Here is a 20105-nt window from a genome sequence, read left to right as displayed (position 1 = left end):
TGCTACAACCTTTGTGGTAAATTAGTCCATTGTATTGATCTACAGTTAAATATACCCTTTGATTCGCCCTTGAGCCTGCCTATATGATGGTACCAGTATATATTTTATCGAACTGGCAGAACTGATAGACTGATAGACTACTTTAATTAATGGATCTTCTCTGAAAACAAGCCAATGGATAAAAACACTTCTTCAGCTTAAGACTATTCTGATACCAGTTTTAAACTAGTTTTACTTTTAAAAAGCATTTACTGTATTAAAAAAAATACTGTGGGCTGGTAGCATGCAATTTCCTTTTTTTAAAAAGCAATCTCTAAAAGTGTTGCCTCAGAATTACTACTCAGAGTCAATATTCGTTAATGGTGCTTTTGATTTTCAGACTGGGCATTTAGCTATGGAGACTTTACTGTCCCTTACTTCTAAACGAGCAGGAGATTGGTTTAAAGAAGAACTACGGCTTTTGGGTGGTCTGGATCATATTGTAGATAAAGGTATGACATATTACACATACAACATTTTTAAATTTAAAACCTGAATATTCTGTTTATATATTTCAAAGAATAATTGCATCAGTTTGAAAAGATCTCTTCCTTTTAGTAGCATCTTAAAAATCCTAGCTTTTATAGAAAAGGCCATTAACAGTTTGATATTGGAAAGTTAATTATTATAAATTAGAGTCTTATACATTTCAGCATCTCACTGTATAAAACTTAAAATCAATGTTCAGAGAGGTTCCAACACATTGATAGCATGTATACAGATGACTTTTAATGTTAGTAAAGGAGGTAAGTATTAAAGTGATGAGACGTATTAATCTGTGTCCATTTCCTTTCTCCTAGTGAAAGAATGTGTGGATCATTTAAGTAAAGATGAGGATGAAGAGAAACTAGTAGCCTCATTATGGGGAGCAGAGAGATGTTTACGAGTTTTAGAAAGCGTAAGTATGGACAGCTATTTGAAGAAAATGATTTAATCTTAAATGTGCTATGTGAGACTGTCATAATTTATATATCTCTAGAGTTTCACTTTGGTTAATCCAAATTGAGATTGTAGTGCAGCCTGTTTGTTTTTTGACTTTTATGAATGACTTAGTTCAATGTAGATTAGAATTTATGCTGCCAGTGAATTTCAGGATGCATAGACTGTGTTGATCAGATTGGATTAGCTGAGTACTTTATGAGACATCTATGGGAAAACAATTTAGTGTGAATGAAAAGTTCTTGGCACAGATGAAATTCACATTGTTCCTTTTTTCTTCTGGAGTGTCAAGTACATTAAACATCTAAGTTTTTAAGTCTAAATGAGTCTACTTAAGAACTTTAAAATATTAGTTTATTAAGTTAGTAACAGCACTTTTCTGACATTTAAAGTGCTTGGTAGTTCATTACAATGAATGTATAGTACAGAATATATTAACGGTGAGCAAGCAGTTATAACAGTGATGTTTTGATTTTGTAATAAAGCAGTAGCTCTGTTATTTTAAATTTAGAACATGTCGGTTGTTACTCCCTTTAGACAACAAGGGCTAATTCTTCCTCATCTTTATGTCTTTTAGAGGCTTTGTGTTGTGTGTGAATGAATGAATGTTATGGATTGCCACAAAATTTCAAAATTTTCCCTTTTAGGTAACAGTGCATAATCCAGAGAATCAAAGCTACCTGATTGCCTATAAAGATTCACAACTCATTGTTTCATCAGCTAAGTAAGTTTTTCTGAAATGTCATGCTGTTAAAGCATTTGGATTGACTCTAAAGGAAGTGCCATTGTCACCTTTCTCCATAAAGTACTTCTGTCTGTCAAATTTTGTGAACAAGAAGCAGTGCAGTAAGGTACAAATGTTAGGAGTACAGATTCTGAAGCCAGAATGACTTGAGTTTGGATCTTAACTTCAGAACATCAGCCCTATAGCTCTGAACTTACATGTTCTTACAGAAGGGGGGTAATAATTGTGTATACCTACCCAAGGTTGTTGCAGTAAAAGAATTAGTATATATGTTAATGTATTTTAAGTTATATGTGATACATATTTTAAATGTGTATTTTAAATAATAATTCTAAAAAAGATTTTAAAATATCATTTGTATATTGTATATAATATAGATTATGTGCAATATATATAAGGAGTTAATATACATATGTAAAGCCTAAAACAATGCTTGGCATATAGTAAGCATTAGTCCTTATTTTTATTGTAAGTGAATTTTACTAGCTGCTTTCTGCTTTTTATTTACACCTATTTTCCCAGATCTATATGTAGCTTCCTTCATTTCACACTCTCTACCCAGCTTTCTTGACATTGGGCTAATGATATCACCTCGGTGTGTATAGTTTCCAAGTATGTCTCCAGTCTTGGTTCTAGCTTATTAACAGTAGCTTCTTACTAATATGTCTGTTTAGTTGTTGATATCTCTGCCCTGGTACTCTGGCCTGTAGCCTGTCCAGCGTTACACCACAGTGGGTTAACCTTCCTCAGGTTTTTGTTTTGTAAAAATAATCCCAAATTCCAAATCTATGTGATTTCTTGTCTTTGGATGTATGCCCAAAGTCCTTAGTATCAAAGGCCCACTATAGCCTGACTGAAGTTTATCTGTTTTTTAACTTCTTATTTTGGAGAATTTCACACAGAGATAAGAGTAGACAATAATATGATAAGCCCCAATGTACACCTCATGCGGCTTGAATGTGATCATCAAACATTGGCCAGTCTTGTTACCATGTATATATAACCTTATCCATTCTGCCCTCTACATTATTTTGAAGCAGATTACAGATGTCATATAGTTTCATCCATAAATACTTGAGTATATAATCTGTAAAAGAGGACTCTTTTAAAAATAGAACCACAATAGCATTTTCAACCCTTAAAAATTGGTAATTGCTTAATATAAGTCCAATCAGTATTCAGTTCTCCCATGATCCCAAATTTCTAATAGTCTCTAGTTCCCAGTATTCTTGTTTTTAGTCTGTAGGTTTTCCCTCCATCTTGTATTTGTGAGTTCTGTGTCATACTTAATACCTTTAAGGTATGTGTTCTAGTTGTTTTATTACTATGTTTTACTCTCTCACCAAAGAGTATTTGTGCAAGTTAAATCTGTATCTTATTTTTAAAATGTCTCCTGTATACTTAGTGACTCCTGACAGATGCCTTCTAAAACAACGTTAGGAACCTTTGTGATTAGGAACTTGTGTCAAATGTCTTAGAAATGTCAGTAGACATTAGAATTGGATGTTTGTGAAAGACCACTTCTCAGACTTTCTGAAGCTTTCAGTAGAATGCTGATAAATGCAAGGATAGTATATTGAATGATTAAACAATATACCCTTACTCTCTTCTCACCTCCCAACAGATTTAGTTCAGTGCTACTTAGGCAGTTAACAGTAACAGCATGGTAATCCTGGCAAACATCCCCAAACATGTGAACACATTATTTTAGGTTAGACACGAATACCTTCCTAACTAGAGAGTGTTTTTTAAAAAGCAGCTAGAGGGGAATTAGACATAGTTTTAAGGGTTTTGCATAGTATATAATACATGAAGAATCAACTCACAGTTCACGGATTTCATCATTATCTCATAGATATTAAGTTAATGGACTCAGTGAATTAGAGTCTCAGAAATACTAGAACCATGTAAAGATTACATTTCCTTGTTACTTTGGGTAGTATCTTGTGACTCCTTAGATGTAGCTGATAGATACCCTTGCATGACTGCCAGGAGACAAACATGTCAATTAAATGACCTCATGTTTTTAAAAATGTTCTAATGTTTATGAAGTATTTAGTATCTGTTTATACAAGGTTATTATGCAATATTAATATAAATAATATTCTCTACCTGCTGAGAGTTTACATTCTAAAGGACAGACCTCTAAATGAAATTCAGAAGTGTCTAGTGCTGGTTTTTAATGGTTTTACCTTGGGTGAGGTGGGGTAGTAGGTTTGTTATGTTGGAGAGATTGGGAAAATTGGGGACAGCTGTTGGTAGTTAAACTTTTGCATCAAGTTTATAATTTTCACTTTGCTTAGGAAAATTTATATTATCAAGTTTCCCAAAATAAAATTTAGCACCTAGTGTGATATCAGACATGTTTGATACATGACTAGATAGTTCACATAACTTCTGGAGTAGAAAAAGATTAATTTGGCAGCCTTTATGACAGATTTAAAGCATTAAGGTCCAAGTCAGTAGAAGTTCTTAATATAACTTTTTGTTGAGCATAATAGTCTGTATTTTGTCTTCTCTTAAGAGCATTACAACATTGTGAAGAGCTGATTAAGCAATATAACCGTGCTGAGAACAGTATATGCTTACCTGACAGTAAGCCTCTGCCTCACCAGAATGTAACTAATCACGTGGGCAAAGCAGTGGAAGACTGCATGAGGGCCATCATAGGGGTGTTGCTCAATTTAACTAATGATAATGGTAAGTCATATTTCCTACATATATTCTCACTGATAGATTGTACAATATTACATGTAAAAATAAGTTAATTTCCTTGTTTCTTCTCTCAATGTAGTGATTTTTAAATAGCTGTCATGTAACTCACTTATTCATATATAGATTTAACTGCTTTTAAGAGCTGATATTTTTAGAACCTGCCTTGTGGCTTGGCTTAGAAATATTACAGTCAACAGTATCTTTTAATAAAGAAATAACTATTCTTTTTTAAGCTATATGTTTTTAATATTCATGTTAATAGTTTGTCATAAATAACAGTCAGTTACAATTTTCATACTCTTCCCATTCCCCATTTCAGAATGGGGCAGCACCAAAACAGGAGAACAGGATGGCTTGATTGGCACAGCCATGAACTGTGTGCTTCAGGTTCCAAAGTACCTACCTCAGGAGCAGAGATTTGATATTCGAGTGCTGGTGAGTTTAAGTGACTTGTTTCATAAATGCGTGCTTGATATAGTAAAATAACATCTTTGATCTAGATGAAAACAACATCTTTGTTTGGGAAGATCATTATTTTATATACTGGTTTTTAACCATTTTGTAGATGGTAGAGCACTGGCTAGTTTTCTGGCTGCCATTAAGAGTTATGTATATTGTATTCATTTGCTTTTAATCCTCACCTGTGGTAACTTGCATGTTTTCATTTTTGTAGGGTTTAGGTCTACTGATAAATCTAGTGGAATATAGTGCTCGAAATCGGCACTGTCTTGTCAATATGGAAACATCATGTTCTTTTGATTCTTCCTTCTATAGTGGAGAAGGAGATGATAGTTTAAGGATAGCTGGAGAAGTTCATGCAGTTCAGGCTTTAGTGCAGGTAAGCAACAACTTAAAACCATAACCCTTTGTTGCATCTGTCCAAATTCTTGATCACTTGCATCTTCTGTCTCCCTTCAACCTCCTCTCTCTTTTTCTGTTTACACCAGTTCAGTGAGAGGTTAGAATGTGTACCATTACTTCATTTACTCTGCTGTTTTCAGCTATGACAGTCACTCATTAGACACTGTTAGCAAAAAGCAGAAACAAGGCCCATTTGTTTATGAATCAAAGATAGATTATTAACAACAAATTAGGAGTTAACTTCTAGCCCTAGTCCTCTATCCCATGTGGGGTAGAGGACTTAGCCCATCTGGTTCAGTTCCTTCAGCATTTAGTGGTCTGATCTGTGCCCAGAACTGTGTGCACCTGAATACTGGGATATACTTTGCAAAGTTTGTTTATCTTTGGAGTAATCTCCTAACTTAGAAATTGTCAGAATATGTACTAATATGTTAAAACTGATGTCCCCAACTCACCCCACCCCAAACACTCCCTTTCCTCTTGTTTATACTTCCTCCCAAAACGACATGTGAGTTTTGGGGTTTTTTTTTTTCTTGACAGTGCTGGCATTACAATTTTTATCCTTTTGCAAGCTACTTTTGTCATTTCCTTAAGTGACAGTAATAATGAACCATCCTTTTTATGTTTTTCTAAAGTCTTTGCTAACCTTTAATCCTTTTGGTCTTTTTGAATCTAGAAGTGCTTGAACTGTGTTTTCAGGTAATAATCTGCAACTAGATGCCCATCATTCTCTTTTCAAACATTTTGATCTCAGACTTCTTTATACTCTTAACAATTATTGGGGACTCAAAAGAGCTTTATTAATGTGTGCTTTATCTGTTGATATTTACTAAATTAGAAGTCAAAACTGAGAACATTATAAAATACAGGCACACATTCTATTAGCCATTGAAACAATAGCATAATTACATAGTGTGTAGATTCTGGAAAACTCCACCATACAGTAATGAGAGAATGAAAGAAGTCAGTTGACCTTTTAATATTCTTATGAATGCAGTTTTGACTTCACATACTCCCTGAAAGAATCTTGGGTTCCCCTTGAAGCTAATTTTAAGAAATACTGCTTAATATAAAACTTACATTTTACTTTCTTAAGGGTATTAAAGTTTACATACCATTCTTCTGTATATTTCAGCAAGTTTTTTGAGATCTACTTGGCATTTAGTTTTCTGGTAGCTGTCATCAGTAATTTAGGGTTTCTCCAGATCATATCAGCAAATATATGAAATGTTTTGTGTACATTCAACATTGTGCCAGCACAGGGAAATAAGTAAGTGAAGGCAAGAGTTTGTTTCCTTTTTAGACTTTTTGGTGTATACTTCCACTGACAATTGTACTTGCAATTTTTTTTTTTTAATTGAAATATAGTTGATTTACAGTGTTAATGTCTGCTGCACAGCAAAGTGACTCAGTTATACATAGCTTTCTTTTTCATATTCTTTTCCCTTATGGCTTATCCCATCACAGTGAATATAGTTCCCTGTGCTATGGAGTAGGACCTTGTGTCCATCCATTCTGTATGTAATAATTTGTATCTGTTAACCCCAAACTCCTAGTTCTTCCCTCTCCCATCCCCCTCCCTGTAGGCAACAAGTCTTGTATCTGTGAGTCTGTTTCCAGTTTGTAGATCGGTTCATTTGTGTCATGTTTTAGATTTCACATAAAAATAATATCATATGGCGTTTGTCTTTCTCTTTGTGACTGACTTCATTTAGTGTGATAATCTCTGGTTGTGAAAAAAAAAAAATACGGAACACTTCATGAATTTGGTGTCATCTTTGCGCAGGGACCATGCTGATAATTCTCTATTATATGTGTTGCTGAAGTGAGCACTATACTTTTATTGTTAATATAGCAGTTGAGATTTAGTTCTGTCTTTCTCTGAGAACTTGTTTTCTACTTTCTTTGGTTTTTATTTCTTTAAATTTCTTTTAAAGAAACCATTTGTTTTCCCCCAATATTATGAAACTTTATTCAGTGTCCTTTCTTCCTTCCAGTTAATTTATCCAGGCTGCTTGGATTTAAAGAATTTTTAACTGTTTTAATTTTAACTTTAATTTGTATTTTTTGCTTGAACTTCCTGCTCGTTATTATCCAAAATTAAAGGAAAATGTTGGGATTTTCATTCTTAAAAATAGACTGCATACATCATTGGTAGATAATATACTTAATTGAATCCCAGCAGCATTTATATTTTTGTTTTGTCTTTCAGTTGGATGTAGAGCTAGAGCTTTTACTGATACTTAGCCTTTTTACCAGATAGTATGCTTCTTAGGGTTACTGATGTTTAAAAGCAAATAGAGTCTTATATTTGGGTACTTTAATGTTGGTGATCCCTTTTTAATGATCTTCAAAAATGTTTATCAGCTATTCCTTGAGCGAGAACGAGCAGCACAGTTGGCAGAAAGTAAAACAGATGAATTGATCAAAGATGCTCCCACCACTCAGCATGATAAGAGTGGAGAGTGGCAAGAAACAAGTGGAGAAATACAGTGGGTATCAACTGAGAGGACTGATGGTACAGAAGAGAAAAATAAGAAGGAGGAGGACGATGAAGAACTTGACCTCAATAAAGGTATATTTATTTTGACTGGTTTATTTTTAAAGATGTGGGGTTTTTCCCCCCTGTGAAACATTTTTAATTCATGTGTTGTCATAATCTTGCTATTTTGTGGCCTCTCTAGTTCAGTGCACACAAGCTTTGCTATTTTGTAGGAGTGCTTCACCTGCCAGTGAGAATGGTGTATGTGCATTGTTGGAAAGATCTGCTTTTCCTCCCTGGGCCTTTCTTTACTCATCTGTAAAGAGAAGCAGCCAAATAATATGACACTAAGGGTTTTTACAGTTTTGATATTTTGCATATTTTAAATTGGGTTGTCTTTTTTTGTTGTTATTGAGTAAGAATTTTTAGAGCCTTGATTTATTATCAAGTACCTGGTTTGCAGATAAATTCTATGAGTTGTCTTCTTGATGGTGAAGCTTTAAATTTGATAAAGTCTAGCTTACCTATTTTTTATATTGTCTTTTGTGGTCCTGGTGTTGTATCTAAGAAACCATTTCCTAACCCAAGGTCACAAATACTTAGTCCTGTGTTTTCTTCTAAGGGTTTTATGGTTTTAGCTTTTATATTAAGGTCCCTCTACCATTTGTGGGTTGTCTTTTTTTTTTTTTAATTTGGTTAATTTGTGTGGATATTACATCTTCCTAGCACCATTATCCATGTTTAGTGGTTTTGAAGTAAAGATGACACAGTTGCTGGTTTCCTGGGTGCTTTTGTTTGTTGTAGTTTTTGGTGTTTATATATATATGCACATGCATACTATTAGTTTTCTGTTTTAATACTTTCAGCCCTTCAACATGCTGGCAAACACATGGAGGATTGCATTGTGGCCTCATACACAGCACTGCTTCTTGGGTGTCTCTGCCAGGAGAGTCCAGTAAGTAAGAGTTCTGTGGTGTTTTATGTTATCCTGAAAGAATTTCATTGCAGCCACTTCACATCATTACTTAATTAACTTGTTACTTTATTTTTCCCTCCTGTTAAAAACTTTTAAATATTTGGTGAACTTTAGAAAGTACATTTCAAAGTAAGAGTATATTGGTTTTGATGAGAAAGTTCCAGATTGATAGAGGAATCAATTCACATGTCTTTGGTTGAAGTAAAAGAGCATCATATGAGACCTGTGCTCACCTGGCTTAAGGTGGAAAAGTTTAGCCTCAGTGATACCAAGGACTCATAATTTCTACTTTTAAACTCTGCTGTCCTCTTTGTGTTGTCTTTTGCTAGCTTTCTTCATGCACCTATGCTGACTCTGTGTCTCACCTAGTTAAATAATGCCCAGCAGAAGAATGTGGCCTTTTTGTTTCTCTGAAACAGCAATGGTTTCTTTTCCCTAGGACTTCTCCACACCCAACGCAAAAAGCAGACTTCCTTCACCTTGGCCAACATTGGCTCACATGCCTTTGTTTGATCTACTCATTGGCTGGGAAGATGGGATTACTGTGTGAGATTTAGATCATGATTTAACTACGAAAAGGATGTGAATGTGTACACAATTGGGCTGAATCAGCACAGAAGTGGACATTTCTGGCTATTTGAACAGTCTGCTTTAAAATGGAGGACACATAGGATTTATTTATTTATTTATTTTTAACAGAGAGGCCCAGTAGAAGAGCCAACTTTTAAAATAGAAGAGAGATGGATTTTTTCCCTCTACAAGCAAGGGCGTTCAGGATGCAAGAAAGAATGGAGATCTGTTGTATAGTGGGATGGCTAGTTTCTGTTTTCTTAAGACTAGAGGGCTAGAAGAAAAGAACATAATCATGATATGAAGGGCTTCTATCAACCCACCCACATTTCCTCATTTTTGCCATCGAGTTTTCTGCATTGTCATTTTTGTTCTTCCTGTGTACCTTATTTGTCTTAAGTCCTGTGTATTTTTCTGGATCTTTCTTGTTCATGTATTCCATATTGTAGACAGGCTCTGATCCGCACACTGGCCCACTTCGTTGTGCCCCTTGCTGGCACAACTGCTTTCAGGATCGAGACCAGAGTTCTTACTGTGGCGCTGGAGGCCCTACAAATCTTTATTTCCTTTCCTGGACTCTCTTCAAGCTCAGCCCTTGTCCTTATTTCCTTTAAATTGAGAGATTTTAAGGGCAAATGGGAAGCACCAAGCAAAAAGGAGGAGGAAAGCACGCCCCTCCCACCCCCCCAAAAAAAAGAGTGGGTATGCTATTTAAAGATTTTTACATATTTTGCATACACCCTGGTTTCAGTTATGTTCTTAGATAATGAATCTTAAAATTGAGTTTTTTTCAGATGTGAATTATTTCTCTCTCGTGTCTAAAGAGAGGTTAGGTTGTAGAAAATATTGTGAATTTATAGAGCCCAGGATGTCTTTCTTACCTTAGGGATCATTATGATTAACCCTAAAAAGCTAGCTGATTCCACAGAATGTAAAAGAAATTGGTTTGCCCAGTGTTTAAGTGGAGGAAGGACAGGAAAGCAGGTGGATATGCAGTAAGGGCTATTTTAAGGTAAAGTGCAGCATGTTTAGGAAGCCCAGGCGACTCGTGTTATTTTCCATTACCCAGGATACATCTGGTGCATTTTAATGGTCAGTCTTCTCTCTGGTCTTTCTGTTCTTGCTGCTCTTAACTCTCCATTCCTGAAATCCTGCATACCACACCATAGCTAACTTCCTTGAGAGCACATCTGGTCATGTTAACTCTCCAATCTCACTCTGGCCAATCTTTCTTGACTCACTGTCATTTAGGAAATTATAGCTTTGTTTACTGCTGTACGACTCCCAACTTAAATGCTTCTCCAATATTTTATTTTATTGAAGTATAGTTGATCCAGTATTAAAATCTGTCATACCCCTTGGTTACTTTTCTAAATTTCTGAAATAGGCCATGCCATTTCACACCTTTTCTTACCTCCTGTACATTACCATTTATTGCACACTGTTTTAAAATAAATGCTCTGACCCTCCTTCCCATGCCTCAGCTCCTTATTTTGTTGTTCTCTGTAATGTGTTGATAGAAAAGGATTTGATTTGGGTTGTTGAGAAGCTTTCACCTGAAACCTAGGATCTAATTATTCTGAATGAGAGAAGTACACATGTAGACAACATACTGTTCTTCCCACCACTATGCTATAATGCCCTTTTCCTTGCAGTTGGTTAAAGATGTTTTTAAATCCAGCATTCCTTTACCTCTGCAGTTAGTTACCATAGCTGTTGCCCTCACGATGTATTCTTCAGTATTTTCTCAGTATATTTTTAAAATACAAGTATTTAAAGTTTGTAAAATCTCTCAGGATTTTAGCTGCAAGGTTTTACTGAGTAGCCATAAAGGTGGGAGAGAGGGGATTGGTTGCAAATTTCCTAAGAGGGTAACAAAAATGAAACCAAAAGCGTCCCTCTTCCTGTGCTGTTTTTTTTTTTTTTAATTTGGTATGTGCTTTTTATTATAGGTGAGCCTCCTAAGAAGAGGTTTTCCTTTTATTCTTTATGAATCTTTAAAGCATTTTAAATACATATTGAAATAGAACAACATTTTAAGCAGGCCATGTATTTTTCTTACAATAAACTGGTTTATATACAGTTTAGCTGCTTCTTGCTAATAATGGAGGGAAACATCCTAATCTTCTGTCCTGACATTGCCTACATTTTCTTTCTATAGATGATACTAAGATTTCCTTTGGAAAGATACAGTTAATTCCTAGCCTACATGAAGAATTTCCTTGATTTTTTCTTTATATTCCTAATCAGCTTTTTGGATACATTCTCAGTCTGCATTTCCTTGCTATTCTTATCCTCACCCACCCCGCCCCACCCCCCAACAATGCATTTTGTTATTTCAGGCATTTTTCTGTGCATTTACAAAAGCAAATATGCACATAAATGTTTCTTTGTAGTCTTTGGCAGCTTTATCTTTTTCCTTTCTTAGGATGGGATAGGGTGGGGTAGGGAATGGATTCACAGGGTCACAAAAGTTAGAGTGTAGAACGGGAAATTGCATATTAACCAAGGAGTTTAAGGACCTTGTAGAAGTTTGAAATAGGATGTGTGCCAAAACCAACAACACAGTGCAAGGTTCAAACTCATGTTTTCTGCCACCTGACCAGTGTTCCTTTGATTTGTTTCCTTAGATCAATGTGACCACTGTGCGGGAGTATCTGCCAGAAGGGGACTTTTCAATAATGACAGAGATGCTCAAAAAATTCCTGAGCTTCATGAATCTTACCGTAAGTAACTTCCATTGCAGCTTCTGTGGTTTTACATATGACACATTAATGACAGTAGAAGCACAGGACTTCTCTGGCAGTCCAGTGATTAAGACGGCACCTTCAGTGTAGGGCGTGCAAGTTCAATCCCTGGGCAGGGAACTAAGATCCCACATGATTTGCAACCAAAAAACCAAAACATAAACAATACTGTAATTAAAAGAAAATTTCAATAAATACTTTTTAAGAAATGACGGTAGAAATACAAGTACTATGACCATCATGAATAGAAGCAAAAAAAATGATTTTGTTTTAATAGTTGTGTGGTTTCTTTAAGGTAACTGAATTATTAGGGCCAAATATATTGATAGTATTATGAAAGCCATAGTTTAATCTCACCTTGTTTTGATTCATAATGTTTGGTTTAATAAGGCTAAATAGTTTAAGCTCTGATTCAGTGCTTTGGAAAATTAACTGTTACTCCCTCTCCACTCCCACCCCCTCTCGTCTCCCACCTCCACTCCTCCCTTTCCAGTGTGCTGTTGGAACCACAGGCCAGAAGTCTATCTCTAGAGTGATTGAATACTTGGAACACTGCTAGCTGCTTTACCTTTGCTTCAGGTGCTCGGTAATGCTGGAGCTATACTTAGACAAAGAAAAGTCACGAGAGAAGTCCTTGAAGATATACCAAGAACATTCATCAGTATCATTCATATTTGGATTTTTAAGGCCACCTGATTTCTTCTTCGTCATGCATTCTGCATTTGCTAAATGACAGTTACTACATCAATCTGCAACTATCAAAAATGAGGGAAAAGGTTCAGGCTGTTAACAGTTCCACGCAGTATTTAAACACACCTTGGCAGAATTTATACGCTCCCCTCGTCCTCTTGCTTCACTCTGGGCAAGTTTTAAGGGGAACCTTGTGCTGCTGTTAGTGCAACTGCTGTGTATGTTGAGCCACTGTTGTCATGCCAGCCAGGTGCAGAGGCAGCTTAGCTACTGAGGTATTGAATGTTCTGAGGACATTCTGGACAACAGCTTAGTTCCTTTTTCAGGCTCATTTGCTTTTGCTTTTTTGTTGAATGATTCCAATCGTAAATAAAGCTTTTAATAATTTTGTGAATTTTTTTTTGTTGTTGTTCCCTGAACTACTGTCTATATTTAAAATTAGATGGAATCCAAAGACACAAGGGATTAGTATATTTTTTTATTCTTGATTTGGTTTGGGTTGTTGAAGTATTTTTCACCTTTGAGACCATGACCATATTCATTATCATACCATAGTAATTCATAGCTATAGACACAAGAAAACAAATAACAGTTTGAGGGAATATAAGATGATGTGCCCTGTTAAAGGATGAAGCAAAATAGACAAACCCAGGGTAGTTTACCCTTAAAGTTAGGGAAGACTCTTGAAACATGATTAAGTTTTGAGGGAGAACTCTCTAGATATATTTTCTAATGTTCAATACAGTAAATATAAGGAAGCTAAAACACCAATGTGGAATTCATGTTTCCAGATAACATATATATTCTTCTATAAGAGTGACAGGATCAAATGCATAAACGCAAAGCCTTAAATTGTTGGTTTAGAGAAGATCCTTTTTCTTCATCCAGATTCTTTTAGTTCATAGAACATTGTGTTGTCTGGAGCACACAGTAACATATTTTATATATTTAATTTTACAACATTGCAAATTTTTATTGTATTATTGTTCAAACCACTGGTTATACATTTTTTCTTTTTTACTGATTGGGCCTGAATACAGGCTTTCCAGAGATTTCATTTAATACTTTAAAATACCTTTCAGGTAGTTATATCATGTTTCTTCATTGGATTTGTAAAACTTGAAGCCATAAAAATATTAGTTTGGTGTGTATTGGGGAAAATAGCTAAAAGTCTAATTTTTACCCATTTAGACTTTGTTATTTCCTTGTATAAAGTGACAAATCGGGGCTCTTGGATCAGTGCCAGCTGTAATGTTTTTTAATGCAGTGGCTGCCTTTTATTGTCTTCCTATTTTTGATAATGCAGATTGTTGGGAAATCTATAAGGAAGTAACTGATTCCAGTCAAATTGTTTTCTTCTTCTCCTACCCACCCCAGCCCCCCACCCATCACCTTTTAAGAGCATAGTATGCCAGTGTAACTTGGGAATGATTGAGGTTGTATTTGCCCTGAGTATACAAGCTAGCTTAGCAAACAATTTTAAATGCTTATTGGTAAATGATATCCATAAAATTGAATTAGTTAAATTATTTTAAAATACATTGATATTTATTAATCATTGGATTTAGGAAAAGGAGGAGATTCTTAGTAAAACTGACTTGTTGAATGGTAAGGGATATTATAAAACATTTGGATAAGAACAATCAGGGCGAACTACATTTTTCTGTTACACTGGTAATCATTTGAGAATTGATTTACCTCAGTGTTTAACAGTTTTTTGTTTTGTTTTGTTTTTTAAATAATAACTAATTGTCAAGCACTGATAGAGATGCAGATTTTGGTGGGGAGTGGTGGGGGAGAAATCACCTCACCAAACGCAGTGCATTTGTGTGTTTTTAACCCTCAGAGAACTCTGCATTTTAGGGTACTTGAGGCTGACTTGCAAATTAACTAAAGTTTTAAAGTAACCTTTTTTTCCATTGTAAATATTTCTGTAAATACTACCAATTGGAAACTAGAAGGTAGAGTACTTTTCTGAATCCAATCCTATTTTTATTTTATACAGTATTTCTCAGCTGTGATCTTTGGAGCAAAAGCCAACGGCAGGAAAAAAAATAGTTTGTACCAGTTTCATGAAGTATGTCTTTGGGTTTTTGTAAATAATTTTAACTCAAATAAAATTGCTACTTTCAATACACATGTTGTCTTTAACATAAATCTATTGAACTATTTTGGAGGAAGAAGACTCACAAACTTGATACAGCTGACTAATGGGAAACACGATGTGTCACTTAAGTGAATCTCACACTTTGAAAATGCACATAAAAATTTAACCAGTTTTTGTTAGACACTATGCATATCCCTGTGTTTTTAATAACACTCATCTGAATGTAATGGCAACTCAGCAACTCACACATGAGGGATGGCGGTTTTCTGGCTGAGTGGTTGTGCCCTTGGTATGTTATTAAGTTGCTTCAGTTCTTTTGCACCTCTGAATATGACCTTTGCATTTGCGTTTTGAGAGCTGCTTTTTAGTTTTTCAGGTTTTCGTTAGTTGTCAGCCTTTACGTTTCCTGTACTTTTTCAAGTGGGTTCCTCAACCTCTACTGAATGCTTTTAACTATAAACCCAGATGAAATGATCTGTCCTGGGAGCTTCTGTCTGCTTTTCCCTCTTATACACATAGAGGCAAGTATATAACCATGTTTAAGATTGCAGGCTAAAGAGGTAGAAATATCTTAAATCACATGTGTAAATTTTGAATATTACTGCTGATGTTTATGGACTTTGAGCAAATTCCTGAACTTTTTTTCTGTTTATTCAACCAGAAATAGGGGATGGTACTGGGTTGGCCAAAAAATTTGTTCTGGTTTTTATGGGGTTTTTTTTGCCAACCCAGTAAGTACTTAACCTCAGTGCTGTGAAGATCAAGATGGTACACATAAAGTATTAGCAGTGTTTCAAACAGGTCTTGGTAAATAGTAGCTTTTATCAAACAATTTTCACTCCATCAGGAAATTAAAATGTAAAGAACAGAGGAGAATAGTGTGATAATTTTACTTAAACACCTGAGATAATAGCTTTTCATATCACTGAGGGCATTGGGTTTGAATTGGGTTTGAATTACTTTAACAGGAAATCTCTAATTAATGTCTTGGTAGTAACTAACAAAGCAGGGGGAAATGAAATAAGTGATCATTAAAATGTTCCAAACAAGTTTTTATACACTAGAAAGAAGGACCAGAAGAGGTTCGCACAGTTCACTGTCAGTTAATGATCTCATACAGGATGCATAGATAAATAATTTGATATAGAAAGTCTTTAAACTGAAGAAAAAATTGAATACTGTTAAATGTTTTGATCAAACCTCTATTTCCTTTGCTTATATGTCTGCAATTTGAATACTACAAAGGTCATGCACTGACTTAAGGAACAAAAATGGAAAACCATACCTGTATACCACCTAGATTAAAGGGACCTGTCTGCTAGCCAGAGTTGTATAACAGAGGGTATGGGTAAATAGAATGTCAACTACAAATTGGCACTTGAATCTACCTCTACAAGGATTAAGTCATGTGCTGTTGTAGCTGCTGATTTTCAACACCCACTAAAAGGAATTCAGGGTGAACAGAAATGAGGCACTCTGTGCTGGTGTGGGGGGTACTGGGGGCATTAGCAGAACAGGTCTTCAGATAGATATTTAAGTAGCTGATTTTATTAGCCTAATTGTATCTCCTCATATGGAGAAAAGCACTAAAATCCTTCACAGTGATAACCGTTCATCTTTTTTTTTTTAACCTGAAATTTTTTTTTCCTTTTTTTTTTTTTTTCATTTATTTTCACTAGTTGGAGGCTAATCACTTCACAACACTGCAGTGGGTCTTGTCATACATTGACACGAATCAGCCACGGAGTTAACATGTATTCCCCATCCCGATTCCCCCTCCCCCCTCCCTCTCCACCCGATAACCGTTCATCTTGACTAGCAGAAAGCTTCATGAGACTAGCAGAAACCTGGAAAAATGTGTGCCTGACTGCATGTACTCACCATTTACCAAAATCACATATATACTGTCCTTTCCCCACCCAACCTCTTTGGAGCAGTTTTTCAGAGCTATCTGAGGTGCTGCCTAAGTCCACAATACCTTACTTCCTACAATAGCAAACATTTTTAAGGAAACTTGGCAAAAATGACCTAAAAGTCACATGGAACCGCAAAGGACCTGAAGGAGCAAGACAATCTTGAAGAAGGGTATACGCTACAGACAAGAGGAGCCTAGCAAGTTAGAATCCGTGGGGTCACAAAGAGTCACTGAGCGACTTTCACATACACTTTTGAACTTCAAGTTCTGCTACAAAACTACAGTAGTTAAAACCATGGGATAATAGCATAAGGGCAAACAGATGAGTACAGCAGTCTAGAAACATGCACATATGATACATCACCAAATAATTCTTGGCAGAGGCACCAGAGCGATTTTTAATGTGGAAGTACTTTTTTAACAAAATGTTCTGAAACAACTAGATACCCATTTTTAAAAAATGACCCTACCTCTTAATCAAACACAAAAATTCCAGATGAATCATAGATCTAGGTGTAAAGGCTGAAACTATAAAACTTTTAAAAGCATCAAAGAACATCATTTGAGGAGTGGCCATTTTTTTGACAAGCTACAGAAACTAAAACTGATTATCAAAATAAAAAATGCGTGTTCATAAAGATACATCATAAGAAAGTGAAAAAGCATTCTGACTGGGAGAAAATGTTCACAAATAATTTGCTTGACAAAGGACTTTATCCAGAACATAGAACTTACAACTCAATAAAGAACAGCTCAGTTTTTAAATGGACTTGAATAGGTACTTAGCAAAGGATGATACATGAGTAACTAATAAACACATTTAAAAAACACTCTACATCATTAGTGATCATGGAAATGCACTTTTAAATTAAAAGATACTGAAAAAAAAAGAAAAATTACAAGATAATACCTATTCAGCAAAACAGCCAAAATTTAACCAATAACACTAAATGCTGCAAAAATGAGCAGTTGGAACTTTGTCAATGTTGCTGGTGAGAATGTAAAATCAAAACACCACTTTGGAACAAAGTTTTGGGAGTTGCTTGTAAACGTAAAGATACATTTCTCCTTCAACTCAGCATTTGCTTTTTGTGCAGGAAAAATTAAAGCATTCAACAGATGGTTGTGAAAAAATTTTCACAACAAATTTGTGAAAAAAAATGTTCATAGCCATTTTATTAATAGTAGCCAAACACTGGAAGCACAAATGTTTGTCCATCAGCAGGCAGTGGATAAACTATATGTATTTATGCAATAGAATTTAGCAATAAAGGGATGACCTACTGATTCAATCAGAAATGTGGATAAATCTCATATTTAATGCTGAGTAGAAGAAGCCAAATAAACTTACATATAGCATGAATCAACTGACACAAATTTATAGAAAACTAAGGTGAAAACATTCACAACTGTTCACTTAGAAGACAATAACAAAAAGTTAAGTGAAAAATTATTTTATGTTTAGAAAATTAAAAGCTAATCTGATAAGGGTTAGGGAAGTTATGGTGGAAAATGTTTAAAAATTAGGACTAACAACAAAAGTCTTATGATGTATCAAAACCATACTAAGGATAAATGTTTGACTTTAAATGTTAGTATATGAAAAACAATGGCTGAAAATTCTAAAAGACAAGTCTCCATTTAAAAAATAGAACAAGAGCAATACAATAAACCTTTGATAAGGAGAAAGAAGGTAATAGAAAAAACTTTTAATTGGCCTAAAATAGACTTTGAAAAGGGAAATTAACTTTGGGGACACTGACCAAGAAGGAAAAAGTACATATTTAAAATTAACTATTAAAAAAGTACAGATATAGAAATTTAAAAGACATTAATTGAATACTCTGAATAGATATGTTAATGAAATTGATAATGTAAATGAAGTTATCAAATTAGAAAAATGAAGTGAATAAAAAAGAAATGGAAAACAAAAGAGCTTTATAACTTCTAAAAAAACATTTAAAAATTCCATAACATATATATTGAAAGTTATTTCCACTAAGCTTTCAAGAAATCTAATTTTACACAAATTCTTCTGGAGCACTGAAAAAGGGAACACCCCTATAAACACCTGATGAAGTACGTATGACATTGGTAACAAAATAAGGACAACAAGGAAAAGGAAAATTGCAGGATTACCCCACTGAAAACTATTGACACTAAATTCCTTTAAAACATGTAAGTAAATTGAATCCAGGAATATATATATATATATAATATATCAATATATACATATTGAACCCAGGGCTCCTGCATTTCAGGTGGAGTCTTTACCATCTGAGCCACCAGGGAAGCCCAATCATGCTTAAGAACGCATAGACAGAAAACTATAAAACACTGATGAAAGAAATCAAAGAGGACACAAACAGATGGAGAAACATACCATGTTCATGGATTGGAAGAATCAATATTGTCAAAATGGCTATTCTACCCAAAGCAATCTATAGATTCAATGCAATCCCTATCAAGCTACCAACGGTATTTTTCACAGAACCAGAACAAATAATTTTTCACAATTTGTATGGAAATACAAAAAACCTCGAATAGCCAAAGTAATCTTGAGAAAGAAGAATGGAACTGGAGGAATCAACCTGCCTGACTTCAGATTCTACTACAAAGCCACAGTCACCAAGACAGTATGGTACTGGCACAAAGACAGAAATATAGATCAATGGAACAGAATAGAAAGCCCAGAGGTAAATCCATGAACCTATGGACACCTTATCTTTGACAAAGGAGGCAAGGATATACAATGGAAAAAAGACAACCTCTTTAACAAGTGGTGCTGGGAAAACTGGTCAACCACTTGTAAAAGAATGAAACTAGAACACTTTCTAACACCATACACAAAAATAAACTCAAATGGATTAAAGACCTAAATGTAAGAACAGAAACTATAAAACTCCTAGAGGAGAACACAGGCAAAACACTCTCCGACATAAATCACAGCAAGATCCTGTATGACCCACCTCCCAGAATATTGGAAATAAAAGCAAAAATAAACACATGGGGCCTAATGAAACTTAAAAGCTTTTGCACAACAAAGGAAACTATAAGTAAGGTGAAAAGACAGCCCTCAGGTTGGGAGAAAATAATAGCAAATGAAGAAACAGACAAAAGATTAATCTCAAAAATATACAAGCAACTCCTGAAGCTCAATTCCAGAAAAATAAATGACCCAGTCAAAAAATGGGCCAAAGAACTAAACAGACATTTCTCCAAAGAAGACATACAGATGGCTAACAAACACATGAAAAGATGCTCAACATCACTCTTTATCAGAGAAATGCAAATCAAAACCACAATGAGGTACCATTAC

General features: G+C 34.9%; 1 protein-coding gene across 2 annotated transcripts in view; it reads left to right on the top strand.

Moving 5' to 3' along the window:
* The window catches only part of WAPL (WAPL cohesin release factor), a 75970-nt gene extending 61069 nt beyond the window's left edge, over window positions 1-14901 (top strand). For both annotated transcript variants that reach the window (XM_065922738.1, XM_065922737.1), the window contains exons 10-19: window positions 380-491; window positions 840-937; window positions 1626-1702; window positions 4248-4423; window positions 4758-4873; window positions 5112-5276; window positions 7667-7874; window positions 8648-8736; window positions 11958-12053; window positions 12568-14901. In XM_065922738.1, coding sequence (XP_065778810.1) covers window positions 380-491; window positions 840-937; window positions 1626-1702; window positions 4248-4423; window positions 4758-4873; window positions 5112-5276; window positions 7667-7874; window positions 8648-8736; window positions 11958-12053; window positions 12568-12633 — 1203 coding nt within the window. In that variant the 3' untranslated portion in view covers window positions 12634-14901. The remainder of the gene's footprint in view (window positions 1-379; window positions 492-839; window positions 938-1625; window positions 1703-4247; window positions 4424-4757; window positions 4874-5111; window positions 5277-7666; window positions 7875-8647; window positions 8737-11957; window positions 12054-12567) is intronic.
* The last annotated feature ends 5204 nt before the right edge of the window (window positions 14902-20105 follow it).

Source organism: Muntiacus reevesi, chromosome 2 (genome assembly GCF_963930625.1).
Source record: "Muntiacus reevesi chromosome 2, mMunRee1.1, whole genome shotgun sequence".
Lineage (NCBI taxonomy): Eukaryota > Metazoa > Chordata > Mammalia > Artiodactyla > Cervidae > Muntiacus > Muntiacus reevesi.
Note: the sequence above shows the minus strand (reverse complement) of the source record. Positions and strands in the feature narration are given on the sequence as shown.